General features: G+C 40.6%; 1 protein-coding gene across 10 annotated transcripts; it reads left to right on the plus strand.

The window, feature by feature from the left end:
- Positions 1–159: 159 nt before the first annotated feature.
- Positions 160–20,232, plus strand: osa. 10 transcript variants are annotated; one of them, XM_064700509.1, is made up of 16 exons: positions 160–617; positions 2,229–3,291; positions 6,813–7,115; positions 7,260–7,469; positions 10,258–10,414; positions 10,475–10,849; positions 10,906–11,595; positions 11,652–11,836; positions 11,899–12,162; positions 12,795–13,010; positions 13,184–13,412; positions 13,946–14,302; positions 14,962–15,121; positions 15,275–15,470; positions 15,539–15,620; positions 15,680–20,232. In XM_064700509.1, the coding sequence occupies exons 2-16, from the start codon at positions 2,356–2,358 to the stop codon at positions 19,153–19,155; spliced, it is 7,836 nt and encodes a 2,611-aa protein (XP_064556579.1). In that variant the 5' UTR covers positions 160–617; positions 2,229–2,355; the 3' UTR covers positions 19,156–20,232. The 10 variants fall into 10 exon arrangements, with proteins under 10 accessions (XP_064556579.1, XP_064556578.1, XP_064556583.1 ...); XM_064700508.1 differs by having other exon boundaries at positions 160–468; XM_064700513.1 differs by lacking the exon at positions 160–617 and having other exon boundaries at positions 12,795–13,011; positions 13,224–13,412.
- Positions 20,233–20,346: the final 114 nt, after the last annotated feature.

The raw sequence follows: 20,346 nt of genomic DNA on the forward strand, positions 1-20,346 counted from the left end.
TTAATACTCGATATTGTTAAAATCGATAGTTAAGATTATCGCCTCTGAAAAATACAAAATGGGAAATCTTAATATCGATAGTATCGAGATGAGCTCAATATTTTTTAATGCACTATCCGCCATATTTGTTCGCGTCAGTAGAGAAGTCTGGCAACGCTTAAAATCGCTTTGTATAGGGCCAGCTCGTCATGTTGAGAAATTATGAAAAATAAGTGAAATACACTGTATAAAAAGGAAAAAGTGTAAAGATTATATGAATAACTTTTCGAGCTACTAACTAAGTGTGAATTTAATAACTTCCAGGTGTTTTTTATTGTGCGCGACGGTTATGAATGGTTTTTTTCGGCAGACAAGACTTGCATACAGTTTAATGTTCGTACTCGTACCGAGCTTGTCTTCTCACGCGAGTTCGTTTTTAGTGTATATAGCAAGTCTATGGACGGTCGATGCGTGAATATATTTCTATGTGTAAGTGTGGGTGTGTACATGTGTGTCTATTAGTTCAGAAAAAGACTTAAATCACCAATAATTTACCGGACTCGTTTCACTAGCGAGTGAAAAGTACAAGCTCGATACGTAAAAATCAAATATGTACATACATGCAGGCTCAAAGTTCGGTACGGTACAGATACGTGTGTGTGTATACTTAAAATATTAAATTGTCAGCCACATCCTTGCATCATCACTACAGGGTCACATCATCGCCAATATGTATCAATCTGAACCTACCAGCCAAAGCACTAAACCAAAAAGATAATCATGCAAAAAATGTAAAACAGAAAAAAAAAAGAAAAAAAAACCTTTAATGAAGCATAAACGAGACGACGACAACGATAAACGTCAGCAGCAGCGAGCAGTGCAATTACACTAAACGAATGAAAAGCTAGCTGCATTATTAAATATTTACGTAAATATATTAATTGATAGTGAAATTCATAGTAATGCAATAAAATGAACCTAATAAAAATGACCAAAAACAAATTGTTAAAAACGCGACAGCAAAACTCGTTTTGTTCTCACATTCGGCATTAAAATTTATATGCAACAGCAGTGGTTGTCTCGCTCGTACACACTTATTTGACATACAAAAAGGCCGCATACAATACAAGCGAGATAAATAGCACTCCAAAACCGAAAATCAACGGGAGCGCGCAAAAAATCCAAAAGCAAATTATATGAAAAGTGAACTCCAAGTGGATAATGAAAAATGTATAAAACAACCGCTGCAATTGTACCACCAGAAAGCTGTATGCACATTGATATTTAATGGGATGAGCGGCTTATTGCCTACATGACTGTCTTATATGCACACATACTCTTGAACATACATATGTATGTTAAGCGCAAGCTTGCGGTCTAGCATTATGAAAATGGTATTTGTCGGTTTATATGTTCTAAAGATAAACATAAATAGATACTCTATTTCCAAATCAAATATTTTGATCGACATGACTGAGCGAGAGGTATAGGAGTATCTGTATGGAGTTCGTGTGCAATAAATATGAATTTTGTCTGCAGTTACTTTTGAATTTGCAATTTAATTCATTTGGATTTACAAACATTTTAGTTTTATTTTTTATATCAGTAAAGTATAAATGGTAATCATAGAATGTTGAAAAGCCTTTATTTCATATAACTTAAATATTTCAGTAAAAACTTCTATATTGAAACATTGTGCGGCTATATTTATAGTTCTGCAATATAATTGATCAGATCCAATTAAGAAAATGTATTAATATTCATTTAATGTTTTAACGTATTGCGCGTGTTCAAAACCAAAATAGTATTCTTCAATGATATTCCAATAATTCCTATTCGAAGTATAAAATAAATATAATTAATTAATAATTTACTTCCCCTATTAAACAAAAACTAATACAGACATCCCATACGCGCACATGTAAGTGCGACAGTGAGAGCCACACTCTCATGCAAGTGAGATGGCGTTTGCGTGTTTAGTTGCCAAATGTAAAGAGCGCAAGAGAGAATTCAGAGAGCGCTCTGTGGCTGTCAACGCGCGACAATTTGTAAACGGACAGTCAGAATGCTGTGGTAGTGGTAGTTGATTTTTCAATACACAGAATGTAGAATTACAAAATCTTTGGCGGCCAAATGAAATACGTATTGAGCCTGTGATTGTCCTATGGTTGTGATTTTGTGAGCCTTGGTGCTGTATATGTTGTATAAGTTGAGCTAAGTAAACTAATTATTGCTTTTAAAACTTGCAGCTAACATAACCTCAAACTTGCCGCTGCAGTCGGGGAAGTCGTCATCAGCGTCAACGTTGTTGGTGGGTATTCTTCAACAACAACAGCTTCTTGATTTGATAAGCATCGTTTGCAAAACGAAGACGCCATGAATGACAAAATAAAATCGCCATCAACACAAGGTAGTGGTAGCGGTGCGACTGGTGCAAGCGCATCCCCAACTGTGGCAGCCAGTTCAGGTGGCGCTACACCACCTACCGCGGGCCCACCCACACCGAACAACGGCAACGATTCTATAATACAGCAAGGTGGCACTGTACCGCATCCGTACAGCGGTCCGCCTCCTGGCGCTCTGCCAGGTTCAACTCCCGACTCAGCAACAGCTATGTCACACTATCACCATTTACATCAACAACAACAACAACAGCAGCCACAGGGGCCGCCACTTCCACCACACATGCAGCACCACGGTGGACCGCCGCCACAACAGGGACCACTACCGCTTCCACCCGAGCATACACCTGGTGTGAAGGATGAATATGGTTCGGCACATTTGCCACCGCCACCCGGCGTCCAACATCCTCATGCACATCCAGCCTACGCGCGTTATCACTCAGGTGATCCCAACATAGATCCCTATCGTTATGGGCATGCGCCCACGCAGCAGCCACCTCCTGGGGGCAAAACGCCGCACCAACAACAACAGCCGCAAGGCTCTGGGGGATCACCGAATCGACCCCCACAACAGCGCTACATACCCGGTCAACCGCCGCAGGGGCCAACCCCAACACTGAATTCATTACTGCAATCGTCAAATCCGCCGCCACCGCCCCAACATCGCTATGCGAATAATTATGATACCCAGCAAGTTGCCAATGCAGCGGCAGTGGCTGCCGCAGCCCAACAGCAGCATCAACAAAATGTTCAGCAACAGCCTGGAGGGCCACCGCCTCCACTACCAACTCATGGACCGCCGCCACCACAACACCAGCCGTACGGTGCGCAACAGGGCGGGTGGGCACCACCCCCAAGACCCTACAGTCCACAGATGGGCCCATCGCAACAGTATAGGACACCACCACCGGTAAGTTGAGCTCCCATTAACCTTAAATAGTAACTACGCGCGATGCCCTGTCGATCAACGAAGTTTTATAGGCTTCTCAAATCCGAATGTGACACACATAACACATTTCGCGTATATCCGAGGTACCATCTATTAAGAAGAACCTGTACGAGTTGTCGGAAAACAATGACAACAAAGCATTCAAAGTTGCCGGTACCAGCACCACCTGATAAAGCAGGCAGAAGAAATGCTGCATTTACGCTCGAGTCTGCTATTCATACATATGTACATGACTGTTTGTGTGTGCTTTAGCTATTTAGATTTTGTACGCTTGCTTTTGTTATTCCTTAATTTTGGTTTGTTTAGATTTTGTGTACTTGTTTTTGTTATTCCTTAATTATATCCTGAACACATTAAAAATGGGTAAAAAGGGTATTATGTATTTGTGCAAATGTATGTAACAGGCAGAAGGAAGCATCTTCGACCCCATAAAGTACATATATTCTTGATCAGCATCAACAGCCGAGTCGATCTAGCCATGTTCGTCCGTCCGTCTGTCCGTATGTATGAACGCAAGGATCTCAGAACCTATAAGAGCTAGAGACTTGAAATTTTATCTGAATTTCCTCCTAGTACCCGCACAGATCCAGTTTGTTTCCGATATTCGATAACTTGCCCCGTTTCCAAGTAATGGATAAAAATCGCAATTTTGGTAATTAACAAGAGCTAGAGTCACCAAACTTGACATGTAGCTTCTAGAATAGTATATATATATATATATATATATCAAGTATCTTTCATTTTATACCTATCGCCTGTTGGAAGAAGAGGGTTCAGGGTATCCCCTAGTCGAGATAAATAACATACAATTGTTGTTAGGAGCAATTTCTAAGTTACTTAAAATAATTTTTGAATCGGCTTTGCTTCGTATTTAATTAATCTCTTATCTTTTTCGGGTGAAGCTGCAGTTAGCTTTTCAATGCAAGATGCCGTGTAAATACAAAGAATTATAAAATAGCAACTGCAAATGTCTAGATATTTGTGATTGATTTATACAGATACTCCCTTACAATTTCTGTTTACAAACTTGAAATTTATTTCTTATATTGTTACATGTATACAAATCTACACGTTTACTTCTTACCCCGTACTCATAAGATAAAAAAAGGCCGGATAATAACAACAATTTAAAATACAATTATTATTTAATAACTGGAATTTTTGCCATCTGAAGGAGGAGGGTGTGATTTTAAGTTATTGTTTTTATTTTTTGTATAAATTTACTGTATAAATTCATGATATATACAAATTCATCACATATATAATGTGTATTTCCACAAGCAAATATATGCACTCTTCGCTTGAAAGTAAATTAAATTAAATGTATGACAAGTTCAGGAACTAAAAACAATTATGTAAAACAGCTTTGTTAACAAAAAGAATAGATTATTCAATTTTTAGGGTAAGAAAAAATGAATAAAATATAATTAACTGAATGAATATAAAATATTTGTTGGCTGAGCTTTTACCTTAATACGTTAAAATTAAATTTAATGTATTGTTGGATAAACAAATTCGCCTACAAAAAATTTCTTTACCAAACACGTCTGATTGCACTGACAAGTAAATTTGCTTGGATGCATAAAAAGGGAATTCACCTAAATTTGTGATACGAACATAATTCGGAAACTTTAAATTTGACAAAAACAGAAATTAAAGCCCAAAAGATTAAAAAAAAAAAGGCTAAACGATTTAAAATCGTGTCAAAAAATGTACAAAAATTTATTTTCAAACCGTGTTAAATCAAAACCGTGTAAAAACAGAATTAGGTGTATTTCAGTTAGAACATGTTTCCTTTATGTTCCGTTCTATTATTATAATTTCAATCCGGACCGACTTTTACTTACACTGACACTAGTAAAGCAGCGCACAGGAAATGCAGTTCTTTTGTCTTGCTTTGGCTAGCGCCATTTTCACACTGTTTGTGCTGTCATTTCAATCCATTCCATTCCATTCGTTCCCTCATTCATTCGCTGTCTGTGTGTTTGCTTGCAGCACTAAGACAGCTTGCGACCCTTACTGCATGAATTTCAGTTCCACTTCACCCTGCTTAGCTGCCGCATATATATTTCTGAGTTTGATTTTCATCGATGATGAGTTTTCCCTTTTTAGTTTTTTCTTCTTTGCTTCTCAGTTGACTATATGTATAGATGTCGGTATGTAGCAAAACCATCCATTCATGTTTCCTGTCACCCCCTAGTTGACCAGCCATCGTTGCTGGTTGTCCTGCCGGCTACAGCGCACGCACACATGCAAAAGGCGTTCATTGCCACCAGCTCTCTTTAGTTTTATTCCCATGTTTTACTTCGCCATGCCATTCGCAATAATACGACGAATTTGCTTTTTATACCCTTGCAGAGGGTATTATAATTTTGTCGGGAAATGTGTAACGCATAGTAGGAGACTTCTCCGACCCCGTAAAGTATTTATATTCATGATCAGTATCGAGTCGATATATCCATGTCCGGCTGTCCGTCTGTCTGTTTATATGCGAACAAGTTTCTCAGTTTTAAAGTTATCTTAATGAAACTTTGCAGAAGTTCCTCTTTCTGTTGCACGCAGTACATATGTCAGAGCCAGCTGGATCGGACCACTATATCATATATCTGCCATAGGAACGATCGGTCGAAAAGTAGGTTATTGTATGAAAAACTTTTTTGTTTATCAAGACATCTTGAACAAAATCGACATTTATTAGTTTTATTATGCTCCTCAAATATATGCAAAATCCAATCAACATCGGACCACTATATCATATAGTTGCAATAGGAACGACGTGTCCAAAATAAAGTTGTAAGAAAAACTCTTTTGTTTATCAAGATATCATAACCATACTCGGCATTAACTATTTTCCCTGTCCTTCTTAGATACGGCCAAAGCATTATGAGCATTATGAAAAGGTTGGGTCTGCAAGGGTATTGAATCTTCGGCGTGCCTAAGATAGCCCTTCTTTCTCGTTGTACATTAGGCCTGTGGCTTTGACGTTGCCAGCAACAAATGTTATAAGTACGCCGCGATAAGGGTGTGAATGGATATCGTTGTACTGTTGCATGTATATGTTCGTCTCTTCGGTTGTCTTTTGCCTTTATGAATTTTATTCTTCAAATTTGCCAATTCTTGTAACACTATCAGAATCTATAGAATCAAAGTCTTCCATGTTCGTCTTGCCTTTTTGTCATCTTCGGCAATTGCGTTATTTGAAATGCACATTTTCAACTGTCAATCTTCTATTTTCATATATACAGTTTTATAAATGTCGTAAATGTTACATAAATGAAAACTCTGGATTCGTGTGTAAAAGAGCTTACGGAGTTGATTGTGAAAAGTTAATTAATATTTTATGATGCAAGGTAATGCACAACACTCAACATAAATATGTACTAGATGGGCTTTGTTTTGCTCTTCGTTTGGTAGTCAGTTCTGACTGATGAAAAATAATATGCTACAAATTTAAAACAGGAATATATTTGTTCAATTTACAGACAAATACTTCCAGAGGTCAATCACCATATCCGCCAGCTCACAGTCAAAACTCAGGTTCCTATCCAAGTTCGCCCCAACAGCAGCAGCAGCAGCAGGCCCAACAGCAACAACAAGCCACACAACCGACAGGTGTTAGCGCTCCTGGAGCGCCGGCGCCACCACCTGGCCCCTCACAGCAACAGCAGCAGCAACAAAATACACCCCCCACTTCTCAATATTCGCCGTACCCTCAAAGATACCCAACACCACCAGGCTTACCGACGACTGGGCCCAATCATCGAACTGCCTACACAACGCACCAGGTATGAAACATTTTGAACCAATATTATTTTAATTAATTGATATTCTAAGAAAGTAAAGCTACCCGTTCCCAATAACTTGCGAAAATAATTCGTATAAGATCAAAATTTTAAAATACAAAACAACGCTATTTTTTATACTTTTAGTATCCCGAACCTAACCGACCATGGCCGGGCGGTTCATCTCCTAGTCCTGGTCCTGGCCATCCATTGCCGCCTGCCTCACCGCATCATGCACCGCTCCAACAACCGCCAGCGCCGCATAGCGCCGGTGGTGGCCCGCCACCTAGCAGCAGTCCAGGGCATGCACCGAGTCCATCACCGCAGCCCTCGCAGGCATCACCATCGCCACACCAGGTAATTATTTTGTATGAACAAATTACTCCTTCTGCCTTCAAATAAAGATGCAGCAATGCTTCTCTTAATAGTGCTTACCAAAACAAATATAGATAACTAGAGCACTTGTTAGACTTTACGATATCGAAGTACGCATTCTTGACTGATACGCGCTATCAGCGTACAGACCATGACAACAACTTTTATGTTGGCGGACTCTCAATTTTTTGTATATTTTCTGGAGAGGAGTCCGTATGTATGCGTAGTACCCCATTCATTCATTTAAAATGTCCGTAATGGTCGCTGTTGCCGCTGCCATCAACATGCCTCATTCCACTTTTTGCTCTTTCCCTTTATGTTGTTGTTGTTGTAGTGTGTGCACAAATACATAGATAAAATACAAATACACTCAAGATCTTACAAAGAGCAGCTGTTTTCATATACATATGTATGCATTTGGGTCAATGCCAAGGTCATTGTTGTTGCTTGCGGGCTGTTCACTTTTATATTCCGTGCTGACAACGCAGACTAAATTTACTCGCGAAGTTAAGGCCTTAAGGAAATCACTTTCTTTTATACGATGGGTTCAAGGAGAAACCGTAATAATAAACAGATAGTGCTAAGACTAACGTATCTCCATAACAAAGCTTACATTTCATTCAGTGTTGCCATTGTAGGAATTTTTTAACAGAAAAATGCTAATTAATAAATATTTATCAGATATTTCAATTCCGGAACTCTGTACTTTAAATTTACGGAATAAAATAATTTTTTAATGCATTTTCTAAACTGCATGTATTATATTCCCTGTCATGCTGTAAGTCATATATTCAAAATCCTTAAAACGAACAAATTTTAAAAACTATAATAAAATCATTATTTTGTTTTGTTGCCCGTGCGATATTCCAATCTTCATTCACAGTGACAGCCCTAACCATTTGTTTTACTCATCAAATTGCAAGTGAATACATAAATTCAAAAGCAGATACAAAAAGGCGCGCACAGCCAGAAATAACTAATGCATTTTCGGTGGGTCTTTATGGTTAGAGCGATGATTTTGAACAGTTCAGTTCGCTTAATTAGTGCACATAAAAATAGTGCTCGCAAAACTGACTAACTTCTATGTTCAACTAGGCAAAACCAATTTCTAAGTATGCATTCATAAATGTATACATATGTATGTATGTATGTATATGTGCATGTATATACATATTCTCTCTTACCGTCTGCGCATATAAAATGGGTTAACTAAACTACAACATTCTGCAAGGAATTTTTATATTTATAAATTTTGATTCGTCAAAGACTTTGGTTGGATTTGATTGCAGTGTATCCGCTATACTATAAATTGCCTTTCTTTTTTCTCGGTCCTGTATTAAGCTTAAATCATAAATTAAAAAAAAAAAATTTATTATGAAGTTAAATTACATTCCCCGTAAAACATTAACTTTGCTTTAAGATTTTTTAGTATTTGTACCCTTTGTACAATAATGCAAACACTGTAAAATAAATAATGCACGCACAAACGCATGTTTGTTATACATATGTATGTATATTATTTCATTGTGCCGTTCCCGTAGCGGTTGTTTTTCTTTCCAAGTAATTTTTCTACATGCCGGCAAGCTTTTACATACAAACATACCCACTCACAAGTAAAAACGTGGGTCGCCTTCATCTTGAGGAGCGTTGCCCCATCGTTCATCGTTTTTTAGATTTGCCTTCTGCTGTCGCTGCCTGTGGTGGCTTTGCTATTCTCGTCATCAACGTCGCAGCCATCGCCTTTGCTACTCAAGTATACTCCACGCTTGGCCCCTATTCCCCCGAACACACATTTCACCCATACTTGAAGCACTCGACGCTCTTGCTTGTTTTTCTATGTGTATGGCACGAAAACGAATGAACAGAGAAACGAGCAAAGAAACGAATAGCTGGCGCTGTTTTTATTATTTTCTTTTTTTTATTATAGTTTAACGTTGAATGTGTGTGGTATACGTGCCTGTGTGTGTGTATGCATGTATGTGTTCACGTTGCTGTTTCTTATCTACGTCTTTGTCATCGTACGTTGGCTCACTCAAAGCGCGCCATAACTACCACTGCCACATCTCCAATCCGCGTCCCTCTGCACGCTTTCGAGTTGCAGTCTGCGTCGGCTTCGTCGTTATTCGTTCCACATACATAGCTTTTGCTCTGCCTGCTGTTGCTGGTGTTGTTTTTGTTTTGCGCTTTGACTTTGCCCGTAGCCGTGCCCGTCAGTTCGTCGTACATTTTATTTCAGTTCACTTAATTTCTCAGATACCAAAACGAACAGTGTTTTTGCCGTCGCGGTCACTTCTCCCCCCTCATCAACGTTTATATCGACAATGTTGATCCCGCGCTGTTCGTTTTACTCTGCGACTCGAATTGCTGTCGGCTTAAGCCTCTGTATTTGGCTTTGTCTGCAGACATACATATGTATGTATGTATTTACTAGTATCTCTTGTATATGTCTTATTTGTTCTCTCTTGGGCTCAGCTTTTTGTATTCTTATAAAGTAACAATCGACCGTTGAGTATGGAAATTCAGAATTCTATTTTTAAAAGTTTTTGGTTATTGTTTTTTACAGAGAATGCATGTGAAAATGAATAGATCATATTTAAGCAAAATCGAATTTGCTATGCATTTGTTTTGGTACAGAATATTTTTTAAAAGTGCATTTAATTGAGTTCTGCTGACGAGACTAAACTATGGTTTTATTACTTTTGTTAAGTTTCAAGGATTTAATCGAAAAACTAATTCAATTTAATTTACACTATTTGTGTCTTTAATGCAGGAGCTGATTGGGCAAAATAGTAACGATAGTTCAAGTGGCGGTGCACATAGTGGTATGGGGTCTGGTCCGCCCGGTACACCTAATCCGCAGCAAGTCATGAGGCCAACACCGTCGCCTACCGGCTCATCGGGCTCAAGATCTATGTCTCCTGCAGTGGGTACGTATAAGATGATGCTTGTTAGTTGACCCAATACTGAATTGGCTTTTATTCATTCAGCACAAAATCATCCGATTTCGCGCCCAGCGAGTAATCAGTCAAGTAGTGGCGGTCCCATGCAGCAACCAGCAGTGGTTTCTGGCCCACCCCCATTGCCACCACACGGCCTATCAGGTGGGCCATCATCTCAGCAACAATCTCAGCAGCAACAGGCTTCAAATTCAGCATCTTCAGCGAGTAATTCGCCGCAGCAGACGCCACCACCAGCACCGGCGCCAAACCAAAATGTAAACAATATGGCTACACCACCACCCCCGCCGCAAGGGACTGCAGGTGGTTATCCAATTCCGCAGCATATACATGGCAGTTACAAAATGGGCTTGCCGGGTCAAAGTCCCGGCGCGCAGGGATATCCTCCACAACAATATCCTCAAGGTATTATACCTCAAACGTAGCACTTTGACTTTTATTAACAAAAATTGTATTACTAGGTAACTACCCGCCACGCCCTCAGTATCCGTCAGGAGCGTATGGAACTGGGCCACAACCTCCTCCAACTAGCCAGCCCGCTGGGGTCGCTAACAGCATGCCGTCCGGCGCACAAGCTGGTTACCCTCGATCTATGCCTAACCACGGTAGTGGGAGCCCTCATTCGCAGTATCCGCCCTATCAGTGGGTGCCACCTTCGCCCCAACAGTCTGGACCTGGGAGTGGATCAGGACAAATTGGCAGTGGTATGGGCAACCACGTGCAAGGCAAGGGCACACCGCCACCAGTTGGACCACCACCTCCACAAAGCAGTGGTTCTCCGCGCCCTCTTAATTATCTTAAACAGCATTTACAACACAAAGGCGGATATGGTGCTAACCCAGCCGGACCACAGCCGCAGGGATATGGTAATGGGCCGACCGGCATGCATCCCGCAATGCCTATGGGCCCACCACATCATATGGGTCCGCCACAAAGTATGGGGCCACCTACTAGCACCCCGCCTCAGTCTATGCTAGGCGCACAGCCCGGAAGTGACACGGAGCATATATCTCAAGACAATGGCATCAGTTCTTCAGGGTCTTCGCCAGCCGCGGCATTGCATGCAGTTACCGCAGTTGTTACAACTGGACCAGATGGTACACCAATGGATGAAGTTAGTCAACAGAGCACACTTTCAAATGCATCAGCTGGTGGGTACTCTAAAATAAATGTTCAGACGAATAACTAAGACTTTGTTGTGTTTCAGCATCAGGCGAAGATCCACAATGTACTACACCAAAGTCGCGCAAACATGATCCATATAACCAAAGCCATTTAGCTCCGCCAAGCACTTCCCCACATCCAGTTGTAATGCATGGAGGCGGCGGTCCAACAGGCGAAGATTATGAAATGAATTCACCCCCGAACTGGCCACGTCCAGCCGCTAGTTCGGTAAGCAGATTTTAATTGAATAAAAATGTTCAATAAAACGACCCGCGTTCTTCTATTTACAGCAGGTTTTCAACAGTCATGTTCCTGTCCAACAAGAGCCATTTCGTAGTACTATTACAACTACTAAAAAATCCGATTCGCTTTGCAAGTTGTATGAGATGGACGACAATCCTGATAGGCGTGGTTGGCTAGATAAACTGCGTGCTTTTATGGAGGAACGCCGTACACCAATAACGGCGTGCCCGACCATCTCAAAACAGCCACTCGATTTATATAGGTTATATATTTATGTAAAAGAACGTGGCGGATTCGTCGAGGTATGCAAGGTGCCGTAGTAACTCCTTTTACTAACTTCTTTTTAGATTTACTAGCAAAACCAAATCAAACAAACCAAAATTAATGTTCAACCAACCAATCAATCAAACCACCAAACACCACCAACCAAAGTAAAAAATTTAGCTAACACTTAAAAAAAATTATTACTTTAAATGTGAAAGAATCAAAACTCATACATTTCCTAATATTCAGTAGCATGACATCCAACCACATTCATTCCGTTTGTAAGACCTGGAAAGTACTTACCGTCTTTTTTAAATTATTATGTTAAATGACTCCGAAAAACGATAGATCTAATAATTTTCAGACTTTTGCATGCATTTTTTGTCAGCATGCTTTTAAAAGAACTTTTCAATATTTAATTTCTACTGAGTGTCAACATTTATTCGCATTTAAACTTAAAGAGGTTCCGTTAAACATTTTATTTTGAAGAATTGCCTTTCAAGTTTGATTTATATCTTCATTACTAACACATTTTCTAAAATTATTGTTGAATGCGTATTACTTAAACGCTTCAATTGCTCGTAATTTATGTATCTTTCATACTTATTAATGATGTACCTAAATAGTCTAACCTGTGTTATTTTCAAATATATACGCATATTTTCGTTGTTGTTGACAGGTGACCAAGAGCAAGACCTGGAAGGATATTGCTGGTCTTCTGGGTATTGGCGCTAGCAGTAGCGCCGCATATACACTTCGGAAACACTATACAAAGAATCTGTTGGCTTTCGAGTGTCACTTTGATCGCGGCGACATTGATCCATTACCCATCATTCAGCAAGTGGAAGCCGGTAGCAAGAAAAAGACAACCAAGGCAGCATCGGTGCCATCTCCAGGTAAGTGTTTACCAGATGATAAGGTTAGAGGTTAAATAGGCTAGTAACACCAACTTAATCTGCAACAAGCGAAAGATACTCTCCTAATTATCTACATATTTTATATCAAAATAATGTTTTTCCCAATTTTTTTTCACTATTTCTTTCAATACCCAAAAATTTCCAACCAATCGGTGGTGGTCATTTGGACGCTGGAACAACAAACTCTACAGGATCATCAAACTCGCAGGACTCTTTCCCAGCACCGCCTGGTGGCGCACCGAACGCAGCAATCGATGGCTACACGAGCTACACTGGCGCCGGTGCATATCCACCATCTGCAGGACCGCAACCAGATTATGCCACAGCAGGCCAGATGCCAAGACCACCGTCGCAGAACAACCCGCAGGCACCTCATCCAGGTAAGCAATAAAATGTATTCAATTAATCTGAAAGTTGCATACATAATTATAATATATATATATATATATATATATATATATATATATATATTTTTTTACATACATATATATGTATATATATATATTTGTTAGTGTATGATTAACAATTATTTGTTGTAAGATTATACTTTTCCTCTTCAATTATTTGTGTTTTCAATGTTATATGTGTATTGCAATTAGATAATGCATATATATTTTGTTCGCCTACAGTTTAATTTGAATATTAATTTTATGTGTGTAATATGTTTATTCATTTTATTTTTATGTTGGTTACGTAAATATGGGCGCACTACTTTAAAATATAAAAAATCACAATCATCTGACACCACCAACAACAACACCACATCGCACCACTAAAATTATAAAACAACTTCGACATTGCTCAACCAAACCTTAACTTCCTGTCAACTACAACTCTTATTACGTTTATACTGTGTCATTCATTAATTTCTTCATCAATCCATAATCATCATCAATGCCGCTTGCCGCTTTAGGCACACAAAATCAAACAGCTGCCACTGTTGCCGGTGATAACATAAATGTGAGCAATCCCTTTGAAGATCCAATTGCTGGCGGTGTGGCCGCTGGTGGTGTTGCTGTTGCTGCAGTTGGTGGTGCGTCACATGGTGCTCCTCCACCGCCCCCACATTCACCGCACTCAGCGCCACAATCGGGCAACCAACACCACCAACAAGGCATTCCAACGCAATTGCCGTCGCCGTCGCAGCAACCACCGGCGCCACCACCACAGCAACATGGGCCGCCGTCAACGCAGCATGCGCGCCCTGGAACTGGAGTACCTTATCCACAGGGTAGCTCTGGGTATCCAACGCCTGTGTCTAGAACGCCAGGTACATTCATCTTGTTTTCTTTTTTATCTTTTGTTATACAAATTATTTTAATGTGTCGTTATATTAATTTGATTGTTAAAACTCTTCATTGGCTTAAGTCGGCAATCGGTAATCGGTCTGCATGTGGGTCGTAGTATAATTGCTTGTGCATAGAAATATTTTACTTTGCTTATTTCATTGTATGCCTTATCTGTCTTGTTTACCAATTTCAAAGCAACTGTTGTAAACTAAGTGTTTTCTTCAATTTAATTGATTTATATAATTATAAATATTTACAATTATTAGATCTTTATGTCTCTATTGAAAGAATCGACCACCAGATGGTCCAAAAAAAAGTGTTTAGTTCTTATGTTTGAGTGTGCTGATATATTTGATTAAATGCCACAAATCTATGAAGCGGCTCAAATTATTGATCATCTTGTAAAAGGGTACATTAAAAGGTAAAAAAGAAAATTATATAAAATGATGATTGAACGAATTAAAGGAAAAAACTGTGATTTTTGTATTGCGTTTTAAACTGCTTTGTAAATTAGTACACGTCAATTTTCATAAAATAATTAGTATTTAATTTTGTCCATTTCTGTACCGCCACTGTAACTTGTTTCTTTTCACTGTGTAGGATGACAATAAATTTAAGCACATATTTATAATTATTACAGGTTCTCCTTATCCAACACAACCAGGAGCTTATGGTCAATATGGTTCAAGCGATCAGTATAACAACGCTGGCCCGCCTGGTCAACCTTTTGGACCGAATCAGGGCCAATATCCACCACAGAATCGCAACATGTACCCTCCGTATGGACCCGAAGGGGAAGCGTGAGTGCACAATTCATATACATGCCTCTTCATAACACTCAGCCACACATAAACTTATATTCAGAAATACAACCGTACTCAGCTTAATTTTATTTGCCATTGATTTAAATACCTATTCTATTTTTAATGAAATTTTGTATATTTCTCACACAGCCCGCCAGCTGGTGCTAATCAGTATGGTCCCTATGGAAATCGACCCTACAGTCAGGCACCACCGGGCGGACCACAACCACCAGCACAAGCCGTTACGGGTGGACCACCAGCTAGTGGAGCACCAGTAGCACCCCCAAATAGTGGCTATGTGCCAGGTACTCCTAATCAGCAGGATTACTATAGACCGCCAGATCAAGTAAAATTTGAAATTCAAGCTTTTATGAAAATATATTTACAAAAATAACTAAAATTTTACTTTTAAAGAGTCCCCAACCGCGCCGACATCCGGACTTCATTAAAGACTCGCAACCTTACCCAGGATATGCTGCGCGGCCTCAAATTTATGGTAAGCGTTTCTGTGTTTTTTATTTTATACTTTTTATTTATTTATTTCATTGTTCATAGGTGGTTGGCAAGGCAACAATCCACAGTATCGTCCCCAGTATCCCACATCGTCTGCACCACAATCGTGGGGAAATGCTCCACCTCGGAGTGCTGCTCCGCCTGGAGGTCCACATGGTCCGCACGGACAGCAGCAAGCGGGTGTAGCTCAGTGGGAACAGCATCGTTACCCACCTCAACAGCCGCCACCACCACCGCAGCAGCAACAGCAACAGTCTTACCAGCAGAGTACTCCGCCTGGACAACAACAACAGCAGCAGACGGCACCACAATGGGCGCAAATAAATGCGGTTCAGGCGCCACCACAAACAAGTATTTCGCAACCGGGGTCGTCATTGCGTCCTCCACTTGGAGTTGCACAGCAACAACGTATGCCCAGTGGAGTGCCAGTAATGACGCCACAACAGCAGCAGGGGCAAACAGTACCACAACCACCACATGGAGGGGTACCAGCATCAAGTATGCCGCCTGTGCCAGGGGGAATGGTTAAGCCGCCTTATGCTATGCCACCTCCATCGCAGTCTGGAGGCGCCTCACCGGGTGTGCCAATAGTTGGTAGCGCGCCTGCCGCTATGATCGCACAAAAGCAATCACCAATAGTTGGACAGGGAATGCAGCCTACGCAGCAGCAGCCGCCTCATCAGATGTCTAACCAGCAAGCTGCCTATTCCCCACAAGTAACTGGTGTAGGTGCACAGCTGGTGAAAAAGGAGTTAATCTTTCCGCACGATAGTGTAGAGTCAACTACGCCGGTGCTTTATCGCCGAAAACGCCTGACGAAGGTTGACGTGTGCCCTGTCGATCCGTGGCGAATTTTTATGGCCATGCGTTCGGGTCTGCTTACTGAGTGTACATGGGCGTTAGATGTCCTTAATGTTCTTTTGTTTGACGATTCCACAGTTCAATTCTTTGGCATATCAAATTTGCCCGGTCTGTTAACCCTGCTGCTGGAACACTTCCAAAAGAATCTCGCCGAAATGTTTGATGAACGTTGTGAAGAAGCGAAAGACGACGCAGATGATGATGCTGACAGTGGTACTGTTGTATCATTAAAGCTTGAAGATAAGCTACAACGACGACAAAGCCGATGTGTGCACAGCATCTCCAGCTACAATCGTAGAAGACACTACGAAAACATGGATGTAAAGCGTGCTGGCCGCAGTGAAGACTCCGATGATGCTGACGAGGGCATCGACTTGGGCCAGGTACGTGTTCAGCCTAATCCTGAAGAGCGGTCACTTCTCCTCTCGTTTACACCTAATTACACTATGGTCACACGAAAGGGTGTACCAGTCCGCATTCAAACGGCAGATCACGATATCTTTGTCGACGAGCGTCAAAAAGCTTGGGATATTGACACTAATAAGTTATATGAGCAGCTCGAACCCGTAGGCAGTAATGCTTGGACTTATGGCTTCACGGAACCCGACCCACTTGATGGTATTATCGACGTGTTTAAGTCAGAGATTGTTAACATTCCATTTGCTCGATTCGTAAGCTCTAAATACAAGAGCAAGCAGGATGTCGCACAGAAAAGTGGAAATACCAATCGACCAGACGACATTTCATCTGTTCTTAAACAGGAGGACACTACAAGTAGTACCGAAGATAGCAGTCTTCTTCAACAGACGTATAATAAGAAAAGGCGGCTCGTGGGCAGTATTTGCACAGCCAGTGATGACAACAAGAAGTCCAAATCAGGAGAAGAGTTTGCACAACCAACTGTGGACGCTAAAAAAGAGATGAACATCGAAATTGCGGGAGCCAGTTTAACCGACAGCGATTGCCGAGCTATTGATATGGAAATCGAATCACCGCAACAGCTACGTCTTACAAATGGAGTCGCTTCGGTACCAAAGGGATTCGATCCGAAGTCAACGGTGCGCGATGATGCGCAAGTTTTAAAACGCCGCCGCGACTCTAGCTACGAAGACGAATGCTATACGCGGGACGAAGCCTCTTTGTACTTAGTAAATGACAGCCAGGACTCATTAGCACGTCGATGTATTGCTCTTTCAAATATCTTTCGAAATTTGACTTTTGTGCCCGGGAATGAAACAGTGCTAGCCAAATCGACGAGATTTTTAGCAGTGCTCGGCCGCTTGCTCTTGCTGAACCACGACCACTTGCGGCGCACCCCTAAGACTCGCAACTACGATCGAGAAGAGGATACAGACTTCACCGATTCTTGCAGCTCACTGCAGGGTGAGCGCGAATGGTGGTGGGAATATTTAATAACCATACGAGAAAATATGCTCGTTGCCATGGCCAACATAGCTGGGCATTTGGAACTTTCCCGTTATGATGAATTAATTGCGCGCCCGCTTATTGACGGATTACTACACTGGGCGGTATGTCCCAGTGCGCATGGCCAAGACCCGTTCCCATCTTGTGGCCCGAACTCTGCGCTATCACCGCAACGCCTTGCCCTAGAAGCGCTGTGTAAGTTATGTGTAACAGATGCGAATGTTGACTTGGTCATTGCGACACCACCATTTTCACGGTTAGAGAAACTGTGCGCGGTATTGACGCGTCATTTGTGCAGGAACGAGGATCAAGTGTTGCGCGAGTTTTCTGTAAACTTGCTGCACTATCTGGCCGCAGCGGACAGTGCCATGGCTCGCACCGTAGCACTACAGTCGCCTTGTATCTCTTATCTTGTTGCATTTATTGAGCAGGCTGAACAAACCGCACTGGGTGTCGCAAATCAGCATGGAATCAACTATCTGCGAGAAAATCCCGACTCGATGGGCACAAGCCTGGATATGTTACGACGAGCAGCTGGCACATTGCTACATTTGGCCAAGCATCCAGATAATCGATCACTATTTATGCAGCAGGAACAGCGATTGCTTGGATTGGTGATGTCGCATATATTGGATCAACAGGTAGCACTGATTATATCGCGAGTGCTTTACCAGGTATCTCGCGGGACCGGGCCAATTCATTCAGTTGAGTACAGATTGTTGCAGCAACGTCAACAGCAACAGCGGTCCGGCCAGACGCCGTCTGAAAAGATAAGTGCGCCAGCAGCGGCCAATAATGTAAAACACGAGCCCTGCTTGCAGCCAGAGGTGTCTGCAGATGCTAAGCCTTCAACAGCTGCTGTCATGACAGCTGTTGTCAACGATGATAACAGCAATAGCAGCCAACAATTGCCACCGGCGGCAACATTCAATGATGTCAGCAACAGTAGCACCAACAGCAATAGCTGCGGCACCGTCAGCAGCAATCAGACCAATACCAGCAGCTTGGGTAGCAGTAGTCAGCCTACTCTCAACAACTTGGTGACACCTAGCGAGCAACAAGTGGGTAAAACTCCTTCCGCTTCGTCTTCCGCTGTGTCATCTAACAACAATTTAAGTCACATAAACGACTCCGCTTCATCGTCGAATTCAACTCCTCCATCAACTGTGACTGTGACCCAACCGACTGCGCCACCGCCAGCAAATACAAATACAACAGCTGCAGTTGCGTAGTATACAACAATGCTACCGGCAACGTCTTACTATTGGCAACATGCTAGTGCGCTCGAAGGGATTTGCAAAAGAAACTAAACGTATTGAACAAACAAACACACACACACACACACACACATTATACAATTATATTGATGGAACTTGAGAATGCGATTTGTATTCCTTTTAAAATGTTTTATCAAATAATGTAAATTAACTGAATGGAAGCAAAATTTCCTTTGAAGCATAGCCACAGAACGTGTAGGTTTAAAGTAAAATACGGAAAACTTGGAACAGCTTCAAACACAACACCAACGACCACCAAACTACAATGGTCACACAATAACTGTATATTTTTTCACTCAAATCTATAGTTAATATAAAGTCAAAAATGGTCTGGCGTTATTATAGCCCCTTTCAAATTTTAGCAATGAATTTTCAACGTCAAACTTAAGGCAGAAGGTTTAATTGCATATATATGCATGCGTAAAAGTTAAGCACACAATATACTTATGTATTAAATTTAATAAATATAATAATTAAAACCCAATACACACATATGCATACGTTATATATACATATATATAATCAGTATATTATATATATATATATACAATAATAATAAAAACGAATTACGTGTGTTAAAATAAACATATATAGACGTTAGTTTTTAAATTCTAAATTATACTACTTATGTCATATGAAGTCATAAAATGAACATAAAACCTTACACCGTATGCATATGAGTATGTAACCCGATAAGAAATATGTAATACAATTAAATGGATATTAATGTGGACAAGCTGATATGAAAAGAAAAAAAAAAACAAAACAAAACAAAAAACAACACAGACACATACCTTATAAAAACAAAACAAAACAAAAAATGTACATACTTAACTATTTTGTAAATTGTATCTTGTATTTTGTTTTCGCGTTGCTAAATGCAAAGCTAATTTCGTATTATGTATGTATGTATGTGTGTGAAGTATCGACGAATGATTCAAACTCATTGGATGCTCGTAATTTGTTTTATAATAATTTTGGCAAGCTAACTGCACAAAAGCAAAAAAAATAGAACGAGAGCACTTGATGTAATTTTTATGTTGTTTTTATTATTTACTAAAGTGCTGCTGGAACAAGGTTTAATTTAACATTAAACATAATTTAGGCGTAAATGACAAGTTTAATTCATAAGTTTTTATCTTAATC

The sequence above is a fragment of the Drosophila montana genome, unplaced genomic scaffold (assembly GCF_035044405.1).
Source record: "Drosophila montana isolate Dmon_TW-CO22-7 unplaced genomic scaffold, ASM3504440v1 contig_1761_1, whole genome shotgun sequence".
NCBI classification, from domain to species: Eukaryota; Metazoa; Arthropoda; class Insecta; order Diptera; family Drosophilidae; genus Drosophila; species Drosophila montana.